Raw genomic sequence first — 13,265 nt, forward strand, 5'->3', positions numbered from 1 at the left:
CCAAGCTCTCAAGACATAGAACAAGGGGAAACCTCATCTGTTTAAATAAAGGGGACCCACTGCAGTGTGTCTCAACAAATGCACATCTATTAGAACCATGAAGTCACCAGTCTCTGAGGCCAGTGGGCTCGAACAATGGGTGTAAATTAGAACCTCCCCTGGTGGCTCAGCTGGTAAAGAATCTGTCTGTAATGCAGGAGACCCTGGCTCGATCCCTGGGTTGGGAAGATCCCCTGGAAGAGAGCATGGCAACCATTCCAGTATTCTTGCCTGGAGAATCCCCGTGGACAGAGGAGCCTGGCAGGCTAGAGTCCATGGGGTTGCAAAGAGCTGGACACAACTAAGCGACTAGGCACACAGCACACACTGCATTTCCACTCTTTGGTTTTCCTCCTTATGAGAAGTGACACAAAAGCTACAGACAGAAGCAAATAGCCGTGTTTGGGGAGAACTGGATCAACAGAAAACAAGAGTGCTCAGAAGATATCTTTTCCAGAGTCACTGTAGCTAAGGCACTAGTTCACACAAAATTTTTTCTCCTGCTTCTGAATTTAGAAAAGGACTCTCCCCACTCTCACTTCCACTGAACCTGCAGGCAGAGACCCAGGAGACTGACGTGGTAAGGATTCTGACCCTTGACTGGCTCTTGTCAGAGGTCCCAGGATCTCCCACCTGCAGCGACGGGAGGCCTCCATATGCACCAAACTGCAGGGGTAGCAAAAACTTTCCCTTCTTGGTTCTTTGGCTTCTCTATAATTTACTGACATAAGATGTTAACAGGTGATAAACTAGTTTTGTAGATACAGGAACCCCATAAAAACAAGACTCATTGGCGGTCAATGAGCTGAGGCCTATGTAGTGTCCTGAACTAAGGGAAGGGATGGGGCCTGAAGCTTCAGAGGTGAAGAGGGCAGTTCACAAGGAGATGAGATGAGCAGACTTTCACCCTGCCACACAGATAAAAAAAGTTATGTCTGGTAAGAGGCTGTCTGCTGCAGGCCCCAGTCTCAGTTCTTTAAGGCAGTTAAGGGAGAGGTAAAAGGCTTTCCCGGGTTTGCTGGGTCTTGATTTCCTTCAGCTCAAAATAACCCATGTGCCAAAGTGGTTCACTAGGGGGGCCATATTCTGCTCCCCTTCAACAAAATATGTGCTTATTGTAGAAAAATCAGAAAACAAAGTGGGGGGAAAAACCCCAGCAGTTTCCCTAAACCTCATTACCTCCCAAATCTTATTTATTTGTGTGCTTATGTTTTCTCTTACTAAAATAAGACACTGCACATAATGCTGTATAGCAGTCACTCGTCCATCCACACATCTTTAACATTCTTCCACATTTTAAATAAGTTTACTATTTTGTCATTTTATATAGTACAGCTATGGCGTAACATCCAATTTTTGGACATATAAGTTGCATCCAGGTTTTCAGTATGAGCAATGTGATAAACATTCTCTTACCTCTGTTTGCACATATCCTTAATTATTTCACTGGGATAGAAGTAGAATTGTCACATCAGTTTACTTACATTTTTTTTTAATGCTTTTGAAATCTACTGCCAAATTGTCTTTCAGAAATGTATGTAGCAATAGCAATATAGTTATAGTACCAGCTTCACCTTACCCTAATGTTAAGTATTTTAGTCTCTCTCTAAACTTGGCCACCTCGTGCAAAGAGTTGACTCATTGGAAAAGACCCTGATGCTGGGAGGGACTGGGGGCAGGAGGAGAAGGGGACGACAGAGGATGAGATGGTTGGATGGCATCACCGACTCGATGCACATGAGTTTGGGTGAACTCCGGGAGTTGGTGATGGACAGGGAGGCCTGGCGTGCTGCAGTTCATGGGGTCGCAAAGAGTCGGACACGGCTGAGCGACTGAACTGAACTGAAACTTGGCCAATTTCGAGAAAAGTTGTATACATCTTAAAATCTTACATTTCTCTGATTACAGTATAGTGGTTGATCATTGTCCTCTGTATTTTCTCTTTTCCAATTTGCCTGTTCATCCTCTGTGTTCCTTTTCTGTTGTAGTGTTCAACTTTTAAAAACTCTTATAAGAACTTTTATAAGAACTGTCTTTTGTTTCTTAAAAACTTGTTTGCAGCAATCCATTGTTTATGTTTTGTAAGTTCAGCATTTATAAGTATTAAATGTTATCTCATTTTTTTTTTTTTAAGGTATGAAAGCTTTCAAAATCCAAAGAAGAGAAAAAATCAAAGTGGAACAGTGTTTCGACCTGGACAGAAAGTAACCCTGGCATAAAACATGCTTCTGATTTTGCGTACGTGTGTGTATGTGGTGTTTGTCCCTGTGTTGTAAACACTGAAAATGGTGTCTGTACGTGTCTTTTTAATTTAACTTGTTAATCTATAAAAACAAAGATTGGTAAACCTGTTATCTAATGATCAGGATTATTTGACAGTAATACTTTAAAATAAATTGAGATATTTATAACAGATTCTGCATTTTATTTCCTATATATGTAAATTCTTACTGAAATAATATTGGCCACATGGAATAACTGATTTTTTTTCTCCTTTGAAGAAGAGAGAATGTAATTAAATACATTTCTTAGAATTCACGGTTGCATATTCAACATCTTTCTTTCATTTGATAAGTTTTGTGCACCTTGATTATTTTGGAAATAAAAAATTCAGTTATCTACTGATCCACTGATCTGTTCTTTTTATCTGAAAATGTAGAATTTGCACACAATTTAAGTAAACTGAGTTGTTCCTTGAATCAGAAGTGAAATGACGTCCCCTAACACACTACATGCAGCTGCAAGGCCAGGAGCTTGAATGATGTGCAGTCCTCCCGGCCAGCTCCATGACAGACCTATCCTGCCATGCTGTGATCTATGGATAATTTGTAATGTCACTACCATCAACACAGGCTGTATAGCATAATGTGGTAAGGGGAAAGGAGAAAGGTCAGTAGAATACGCAAATAAATACATAAGAGAGCAAATAGAAATCTATCAGCTGTAACCACTGCCCTTCTTGCAACTAATCATTTGGTCATGACTGATAGGTTTTATTTCTCTTCCATTATTTATTCCATGTTCTCTGACTTCAGCCCTCACGTTAGGGGATTAGAAGCTTCCCTGGTGGCTCAGCTGATAAAGAATCTGCCTGCAAGGTGGGAGACCTGGATTCAATCCCTGGCTTGGAGAAGAACCTCTGGAGAAGGGAATGGCACCCCACTCCAGTATTCTTGCCTGGAGAATCCCATGAACAGAGAAGCCTGGTGGGGTACAGTCCACCCAGCATCACAAAGAGGAGGACACGACCAAGCGGCTAACATTTAGTGGATTAGAGGCCTTTATAAGTAGGGTGGTCTAAGCTGTCGTTTCCATCTTTGCCTCTGGTGACCTGAGACTGCAGGTGTCCTCCATTAAATTAGCCATGCACACTCGGTATCAGAAGCTTCCAGCCGTTCTTCTCCCATCACCCATTGTATAGCATCAGCTTCGTATTCACTCAGCCAACATTGTAAATCCTCCCCTTTCAAACCACCGGAATCATCACTACGTTCCCCTCCCAGAAGCATGTCTCCTTTGCTTACCTCTAAATCCACAAAGCCCAGAATCACAAGAAGGGCAAGCAAAGATGTTTGAGTCACTAGGAATTAACTGAGACATGTCATTCTCCCTCGCACTTTGGTTCCCAGCTCCTTAGCGCCTTCTATTAAGGCCACGGGCACTGGTTCACAGTACGTATACTGTGTACTGCATCTTGCAGAAAGCAACTCCAACTTCACAGTCAGTTATCTCCCCAGAAGCCTAGCTGTTTCCGGGTGAGGGGAATTTACGTTCAGTCTAGGGAATTCACTATAAAGTGAGTTTTGTGATCAGGAGCAAATGCCGTAAGGCATAGTGTAATAGTGTGAGAGTGTGTGGTGAGTTCGTGAAAGAAATGCTGGGCTGGAAGAAGCACAAGCTGGAATCCTAATTGCCTGGAGAAACATCAGTAATCTCAGATAATGCAGATGACACCACCGTTATGGCAGAAAGTGAAGAAGAACTAAAGAGCCTCTTGATGAAAGTGAAAGAGGAGAGTGAAAAAGTTGGCTTAAAGCTTAAAGTTGGCTTAGTTTAGAAAACTAAGATCATGGCCTCTGGTCCCATCACTGCATATGGTGACTGCAGTCATGAAACTAAAAGATGCTTGCTCCTTGGAAGAAAAGTTACAATCAACCTAGACAGCATATTAAAAATACAGAGACATTACTTTGTCAACAAAGTTCTGTCTAGTCAAAGCTATAGTTTTCCCAGTAGTCATGTATGGATGTGAGAGTTGGACTATAAAGAAAGGTGAGTGTCAAGGAATTGATGCTTTTGAACTGTGGTGTTGGAAGAGACTCTTGAGAGTCCCTTGGACTGCAAGGAGATCCAACCAGTCCATCCTAAAGGTGATCAGCCCTGAATATTCCTTAGAAGGACTAATGCTTAAGCTGAAACTAATACTTTGGGCACCTAATGTGAAGAACTGACTCATTTGAAAAGACCCTGATGCTGGGAAAGATTGAAGGCGGGAGGAGAAGGGGACGACAGAGGATGAGATGGTTGGATGGCATCACCGACTCAATGGACATGAGTTTGGGGTAAACTCTGGGAGTTGGTGATGGACAGGGAGGCCTGGCATGCTGCAGTCCATGGGGTCACAAAGAGTCGGACACGACTGAGCGACTGAACTGACTGAACCTGGCTTCCCAGGTTGCTCTAGCAGCAAAGCATCTGCCTGCAAATGCAGGAGACCTAAGAGACTAGGGTTTGATCCCTGGATTAGGAAGATCCCCTGGAGGAGCACATGGCTACCCACTCCAGTATTCTTGTCTGGAGAATCCCATGGACAGAGGGGCCTGGCAGGCTGTAGTCCATAGGGTCACAAAGAGTCAGACAGGAGTCCTTCTTAGCCTAGCACCCAAGGTCTCTACCTCCAAATATATTCTTTAGATTTTGCATAAAAAAGAAAAATACGTAGTTCTTGTCTGAGCCTCCTCCTTCTACACTGACTTATTGTTGTCTCCCCGGGGCATGTAGGGACAGGACAATAAAAGGAGCTTCCTTTTACAAGGCTGATCCCATGCAGATAGAGGATTGGGTATTCAAGCAAGGGACACCGGCTGGGCCACTATCAAGCAAGATTTCAAAAGGCTGGGGATAAAAGGGACTCCAGTTTCTTCCATGTGTCCACATCCCACCAGGAATTCAACTCTTCCAATCAATACCTGTTGAGGTCCTTTAATGGACCGGAACCTGGTGGTCCAGAGTCGACGATAAGAAAGTAAAAATAAAAAAGGCTGATATTCCTTGGTTTATGCAGAAAACCAATAAAGCCCTTGATACAGGGCTTGCATCGCTCATGAAGGCACTGGGCACTCTCTCGGGGGGGTGAAGTCATAGTGTGCCTTCTGGAGAGGGTCTTAGAAGCCTGGGTGGGAGAGCACAACGCGTTTCTACACTCCAGAGAATTAGCTGGAAAGAGAGAGAGAGAAAGACAGACAGACATGGGGACCCAAGCTCTGATGGAAAAAGGGTGTTTTATTCAACACAGTGTGGGTATATACGCTGTCTTACAAGGTAGCTTCATTCAGCAAAGATAAAGATCAAAAGCCAGACTTACAATTTATCAAGGAAACATAAGGCAATACATATCAAAGAGAGAGGGTTGTAAATAATCACTTTTACTGTATGGTTCATAAAAAGGAAGAGGATCGTAAATAGTTACTTATCACCTTATGAAGGAAATGCATGCATTCCTCAGCCGGGAGCGGTTTGCCACCCCTCTTAATCCCTGAATATTCAGGAATTAATAAGGAACAGAGGATTCATGACAGATCCAAACAGCACACAAGAAGCCTCCTGTTAAATGCTTAGTGACAAATACCTAACTTTTTCATAAGAGATCTAAAATGGCTGCGAACAAATAATGCCATCCAGTAAACTATGGGATCAGACTCCTGTTTTTGTGCCAGAATTTGGCACAAAAACAAAAATATACATCAATGGAACAGAATAGGAAGCCCAGAGATAAACCCACACACTTATGGTCACTTGCTCTATGACAAAGGAGGCAAGAACATACAACAGATAAAAGACAGTGTCTTCAATAAGTGGTGTTGGAAAATGGGACAGCTATGTGTAATAGAATGAAATGAGACATTCTCTAACAGCATATGCAAAAATAAAATTAAAAGAGAACCCTTTTACGCTGTTAGTGGGAATGAATTGGTACAGCCACTACAGAGAACAGTATGGAAGTTCCTTAAAAAACTAAAAATAGAACTACCATATGATCTAGCAATCCCATGCCTGGGCTATATCCGTAGAAAACCATACTTCAAAAAGATACATGTCCCTCAATGTTCATTGCACCACTATTTACAACAGCCAAGGAAGCAACCTAAATGTCTATCAACAGAGCAATGGATAAAGAAGGTGTGATATATACATACAGAGGCATATCACTCAGCTATAAAAAAGAATAAGACAATGGCATTTCTAGCAACATGATGGAAGAAGAGTTATGACCAACCTAGACAGCATATTCAAAAGCAGAGACATTACTTTGCCAACAAAGGTCTGTCTAGTCAGTTCAGTTGCTCAGTCACTCAGTCATGTCCGACTCTTTGCGACCCCATGAATCGCAGCACGCCAGGCCTCCCTGTCCATCACCAACTCCTGGAGTTCTCTCAGACTCATGTCCATTGAGTCAGTGATGCCATTCAGCCATCTCATCCTCTGTCGTCCCCTTCTCCTCCTGCCCCCAATCCCTCCCAGCATCAGAGTCTTTTCCAATGAGTCAACTCTTCGCATGAGGTGGCCAAAGTACTGGAGTTTCTGCTTTAGCATCATTCCTTCCAAAGAAATCCCAGGGCTGATCTTCAGAATGGACTGGTTGGATCTCCTTGCAGTCCAAGGGACTCTCAAGAGTCTTCTCCAACACCACAGTTCAAAAGCATCAATTCTCCGGTGCTCAGCCTTCTTCACAGTCCAACTCTCACATCCATACAAGGCTATGGTTTTTCCAGTGGTCATGTATGGATGTGAGAGTTGAACTATAAAGAAAGCTGAGCACAGAAGAATTAATGCTTTTGAACTGTGGTGTTGAAGGAGACTCCTGAGTGTCCCTTGGACTGCAAGGAGATCCAACCAGTCCATCCTAAGGATCAGTCCTGGGTGTTCATTGGAAGGACTGATGTTGAAGCTGAAACTCCAATACTTTGGCCACTTGATGAGAAGAACTGACTCATTGGAAAAGACCCTGATGCTGGGAAAGGTTGAAGGCGGGAAGAGAAGGGGACGACAGAGGATGAGATGGTTGGATGGCATCACCAACTCGATGGACATGAGTTTGAGTAAGCTCTAGGTGTTGGCGATGGAGGGAAGCCTGGCATGCTGCAGTCCATGGGGTCGCAGAGTTGGATACGACTGAGCAACTGAACTGAACTGATGGACCTAGAGATTATCATAGAAAGCAAAATAAGTCAAAGATAAATATCATATGATATCACTTATATGTGGAATCTAAAAATGTGATGCAAATGAACTTATTTATGAAAAGAGTCACAGACTTAGAAAACAAAAAACTTATGGTTATCAAGAGGGAAAGGGGGGAGGAATAAATTAGGAATTTAGGGTTAACATATATACTATTATATATAAAATATATAATAAACAAGGATCTATGGTATAGCAGATACCATAGCACAGAGAACTCAACTCTATACTATGTAATAACCTATATGGGAAAATAATCTGCAAAACAATGGATATATTATTATTAACTGAATCAAAAAGATTCGACACTGAAAGACGAACCCCCCAGGTTGGTAGGTGGCCAATAGGCCAATATGCTACTGGGAAGAGCAGAGAAACAGCTCCAGAAGGAATGAAGAGGCTGAGCCAAGGCAGAAACAACGCCCGCTAGTGGATGTGTGATGGCGAAAGTCAAGTCCGATGCTCTAAAAAACAATATTGCATAGGAACCTGGAATCTTAGTTCCATGAATCAAGGCAAATTAGAAGAGGTCATACTGAAGATGCCAAGACTGAACATCAACATTTTAGGAATCAGTGAACTAAAATGGACTGGAATGGGTGAATTTAACTCAAATGACCATTATATCTACTACTGTGGGCAAGAATCCCTTAGAAGAAATGGATTAGCCATCATAATCAACAAGGAGAGTCTGAAATGCAGTACATGGGTGTAATCTCAAAAACGACAGAATGAAAAAAAAAAGAATGATCTCAGTTCGTTTCCAAGGCAAACCATTCAATGTCACAGTAATCGTCTGTGCCCCAACCACCAATGCCAAAGACGCTGAAGTTGAACTGTTCTATGAAGACCTGCAAGACCTTCTAGAACTAACACCAAAAAAGATGTTCTTTTCATTACAGGGGACTGGAATGCAAAAGTAGGAAGTCAAGAGACACCTGGAATAACAGGCAAGTTTGGCCTTGGCGTACAAAATGGAGAACAGTTTGCCAAGAAAACGCACTGGTCATAGGAAACACCATCTTCCACCAACACAAGAAACAACTCTGTCCATGGATATCACCAGATGGTTAATACTGAAATCAGATTGATTATGTTCTTTGCAGCTGAAGATGGAGAAGCTCTATGCAGTCAGCTAAAAGAAGACTTGGGAACTATCTGTGGCTCAGATCATGAGTTCCTTATTGCAAAATTCAGACCTAAATTGATGCAAGTAGGGAAAACCACTAGGTCATTCAGGTATGACCTAAATGAAATCCCTTATGATTATACAGTGGAAGTGACAAATAGATTCAAGGAAGTAGATCTGATAGAGTGCATGAAGACTATAACCAAAGCAATCTACACATTCAATGCAATCCCTATCAAAATTCCAATGGCATTTTTCACAGAAGTAGAACAAGCAATCCTATAACTTATATGAAACCACAAAAGATTTCAAAGAACCAAAGGATCTTAAACTTATCTGGAGGCATCATACTCTCTGATTTTAAACTATAATATAGTAATCAAAACAGTAATAGTACTGCCATAAAGACAGACATGGTTCAATGGAACCTAACAGAGAGCCCAGAAACAAACCCACATATTTATGGTCAATTTACGACAAAGCCAAGAACATGCCATAGTGAAAGGACAGTATCTTCAATAAATGGTACTGGGGAAACTGGACAGCCACACGCAAACAAATGGAACTGGAACATTATCTTACACCACACACAAAGTTTAACTCAAAGTGGATTAAAGACTGAAATGCAAGACCCGAAATCATAACACTCCTAGAAGAAATAGTGGGTCATCTCCTTGACACAGGTCCCGGTGACAACTTTTTTGAATTAAAACCATAAGCAAAGGCAACAAAAGCAAAAATAAACATCAGCAAGATGAAAAGGTAAAGTACCAGTGTCAGACGATATTTGCAAATAATATTTCTGATAAGGGATTAATATCCAAAACATACTAAGAACTCATTCAACTCGACAGCAAAAATAATGAAATAGTCTAGAAAATGAGCCGAGGACCTGGACTTTTTTTTCAAAGAAGACATACAGATGGCCAACAGGTACATGGAAGGATGCTCAACATCACAGATCAGGGCAATGCAAATCAAAGACACGACCAGATGACCACTCACATCTGTTAGAATGGCTGTTATCAGAAGCACAAGAAAAGAAAAATGCTGGCAAGGGTGTGGAGAAAATGGAGCCCTTGTGCTCTGTGGATGGAAATGTAAATGCATCCAGCCGCCACAGAAAACAGTGTAAGGGCTTCTGAAAAAGCTAAAAACGGAACTACCGTACGATGCAGCATTCCCATTTCTGGGTCTTTGTCCAGAGAGAACAAGAAACACTCATTCAAAAATATACAAGCACCGCCGTGTTCACTGCAGCATTATTTACAAGAGCCCAGTTGTGGAAACAACCTGTGTCCATTGATGGGTGAATGCATAAAGAAATGGCAGTACGTGTGCACAGAATGAACCAGCCTTATGAAAAGATTTAAATAACTAAAAAGACTTAAATCTTGTAATTTGCAGCAAGACAGATGGACCTTGAGGGCATTATGCTAAGTAAAACCATACAGTTTCACTTATGTGGAGAATCTAAAAAAATAGTAATAAAAACACAGCCTCATATACAAAGAATGAATTGGTGGCGACAGGGCGTGGAGAGGGGGCGAAATGGATAAAGTCAAAAGGCACAAACTTCCAGCTGTCAGTCGTGGGGGTATGATGCCCACAGCACGGTGGCTGTAATGATAACACTGCATGGTACATCTGACAAGTTGTTAAATCTTAAAACTTTTCCTCACAAGAAAAGTTTGTAACTATGTATGGTGACATACTAATAGACTTACTGTGGTGATCATTTTGTGATGTGTACAAAAGCCGAATCGCTGATGCTGTACGCCTGAAACTAATGTGTGTCAGTTATGCCTCAGTTTAAAAATATTTTTTAAAGTAAACAAGATAACTCTCACATTCTGTTTGGGGACCACTGCTTTCCATCGCCCTTCTTAAATGAAGCCTTCTGTGCAGCAGGGAGGCTCCCCATGACAGCCACTGCAGCTCTAGGCTGTCCTGTAAGATACTGTCATTCATGTGCCTACAGCCTCTGGGCCACAGTTCTTTGGGAGATCAGGCAGGTGTGCTGGGAGGTGGTGAGCTCAGTTCTCTGAGACGAGGACTCCACTTCTTTAGCTACACCTGGAGATCCAACCAGTCCATTCTGAGGGACATCAGCCCTGGGATTTCTTTGGAGGGAATGATGCTGAAGCTGAAACTCCAGTACTTTGGCCACCTCATGTGAAGAGTTGACTCACTGGAAAAGACCCTGATGCTAGGAGGGATTGGGGGCAGGAGGAGAAGGGGACGACAGAGGATGAGATGCCTGGATGGCATCACTGACTCAATGGACGTGAGTCTCAGTGAACTCCGGGAGTTGGTGATGGACAGGGAGGCCTGGCGTGCTGCGATTCATGGGGTCGCAAAGAGTCGGACACGGCTGAGCGACTGAACTGAACTGGGTCTCTCAAATCGTGAGTTGTTCCACAGTGCACCTTGTTAGTTCCATGGAAAATTTCTTGAGCCTGGCAGGTGACAGGCGTCAGTCCAGCCCACTCGTGACCAGCTTACCACAGCACAGGCGTCTTAGGCAGCCAGAGCTCTACCAGCTCCGCCCGCCGACTTTGCCGTGCTGGCTTCGCACTTTCCACTAGTAACAGATCTGTGGTTTTTTTCTGAGATTTCTTTTACAGTGGTGGACACTGTAATGACTTTAAATATTTTGAGTTGTGCCTATCTACTCAAGATTGTGCCAGCTGGTGAAACCACCAGATACTTCTTATCTCCACTTACTTTCACAAGTCCCACAACAGTTTACACTTTGGACTTACTTTGAGGCTTTGCGAGTCTCCTCACAGTTGCCATCTTTAGGTTGATGGGTTCCCATTACTATTCCTTGTTGAAATAATCCCAATTCAACCAGACTTAGTGTTTCTGGCTGTCTTTTTTTTAATTGCTGTGTGACTTTATTACTCTAAGTATACAGTAAAAAACAAAAACTAGCCCGAATACATCAAATGATAGCACACGTGAACCCAAGACAGGCCAGTCTGCACCCGTCCTTCAGAGTTACGGGCACTGATACTGATGGCAAGGCCAGCGTGCTGGCTGTGGGGGGGAGAAGGGGCAGGAGAGGGGTGAGGAGAGGGCAGCCCCCGCCTGTGTGTGTGTGTGCATCAGCTCGCCTGCACCCGTGGGCACCTGTGGGCAGGAGGGGAGGGGGGCAGGGAGCCAAGGGGCTGGGGGGCACGGCCCCGAGCGTGGCCTCTGCTCACAGGCTCAGCCAAAGAGAAAGCAGTCATCCACCACCGAGTGCCCCACTCAGCTGAGCGTCAGGGTGGGCTGCGGCCACCCCAGAGCCGTCCTCTCCAGGGCAGCTCCTCGGGAATCCAGACCTTCTCCTGCCCACCAGGACAGCGTCTGCACCCGGGACCTGCAGAACCCCCCACCTGGCTCAAGGTCTTGCCGGGTGGCTCTTCCCAGTGGGGCACCCAGGTTGAGCATCCCTTCTGCCTTTGTTACCCAAGGTCATCTCAGATGGGACCCACAGGTGCCCCCTCAGGTGCCCCAGAAAGAACCAATCACAGAGCAAGGCTAGGGGCAAGGACCTGGCAGGGCCTCCCCAAAGTGCTTACCTTGTGGAACAGGCTGGCCGCAGAGTCCAGTGCTGTTGCCCCCGAGACCTGGAGTTTCTCACACTCCAGTTGTCCTCCAGGAAGGATCCAGACAAACTTGAAGAGCTCAGAAGGCAAACTAAGAGCAGCCTGGAGAGTGGCAAAGAGGCAGTGAAATCAGGGGCTTCCAGGCTCCCTTCGCCACAGTTTGGGAGCCCCTGGCATCCCCAGCAGCCGTCTTCAGGACCCACGTTGTTGCTGTTCAGTCGCCCAGTTGTGTCTGACTCTTTGCCACCCCATGGACTGAAGCAAGCCAGGCCTCCCTGTCCCTCAGCATACCCTGGAGTTTGCCCAGGTTCATGTTCTTTGCATCATGGATGCCATAGAGCCATCTCATCCTCTGACGCCCCCTTCTCCTTCTGCCTTTGATCTTTCCCAACATCAGGGTCTTTTCCAATGAGTTGTCAGGACCTGTATCCTCACCAAAACTGTCGACTGACAAAACTCAAGCAACTCAGTAATGATTTGGGGGTCCTTTGGTCAAGGGAAAACAACCCACGGATTCAGGAGGCGCAGGACCTCCCAGCAGCACAGCCTCCTCCCAAATGCCTGGCAGGAGCTTCATCAGCCTTAGAGGCTATGTGGAAACAGCCTGATTGGTCAGGGGGCTTCATTAGGAGGCGAGCAAGCCCCGAGCTCTAGGGTCAGGTAAACGAGCCACAGCTGAGCTGCAGTGTAGTATAGAGTGCTCAGTGTATATCCGGTTCCCTGACAGGGGACTGGTTACTTTTAACAAAGCCAACTGGTATAAACAGGCCTTTGATGAGCTTCCTCAATTACCCCAAAGCAGATGTAGAAACTGAAGTCTTTATCAGCTGCATTTTATATACAGAGAGAACTAGCCTGAGAAGTGGTTCTCACCGCTGGAACTGTAAACATTTTTTTGGCTTTTCTTAAATTTTACTAGATTCTTTGCAACCTAACGGGGTCCCAGTCTCACGCCCACAGACACTGATTTACTTAGTTGCTTGCAAGAACTTCCCAGCAGGGTTTCCTTTTTCATTTTGTATTTTTTTGTTTTTAGTTGT

The 13,265-nt window shown here is 44.2% G+C and overlaps 1 protein-coding gene across 1 annotated transcript in view; it reads left to right on the forward strand.

The window, feature by feature from the left end:
* PEX1 (peroxisomal biogenesis factor 1) overlaps nucleotides 1-2,664 on the forward strand; it is an 81,575-nt gene extending 78,911 nt beyond the window's left edge. The window contains exon 24 of the mRNA XM_027540186.1: nucleotides 2,174-2,664. Within this exon, the coding sequence (XP_027395987.1) occupies nucleotides 2,174-2,258 (85 nt within the window). The 3' untranslated portion in view covers nucleotides 2,259-2,664. The remainder of the gene's footprint in view (nucleotides 1-2,173) is intronic.
* The last annotated feature ends 10,601 nt before the right edge of the window (nucleotides 2,665-13,265 follow it).

Source organism: Bos indicus x Bos taurus, chromosome 4 (genome assembly GCF_003369695.1).
Source record: "Bos indicus x Bos taurus breed Angus x Brahman F1 hybrid chromosome 4, Bos_hybrid_MaternalHap_v2.0, whole genome shotgun sequence".
In the NCBI taxonomy this organism is placed as follows: domain Eukaryota; kingdom Metazoa; phylum Chordata; class Mammalia; order Artiodactyla; family Bovidae; genus Bos; species Bos indicus x Bos taurus.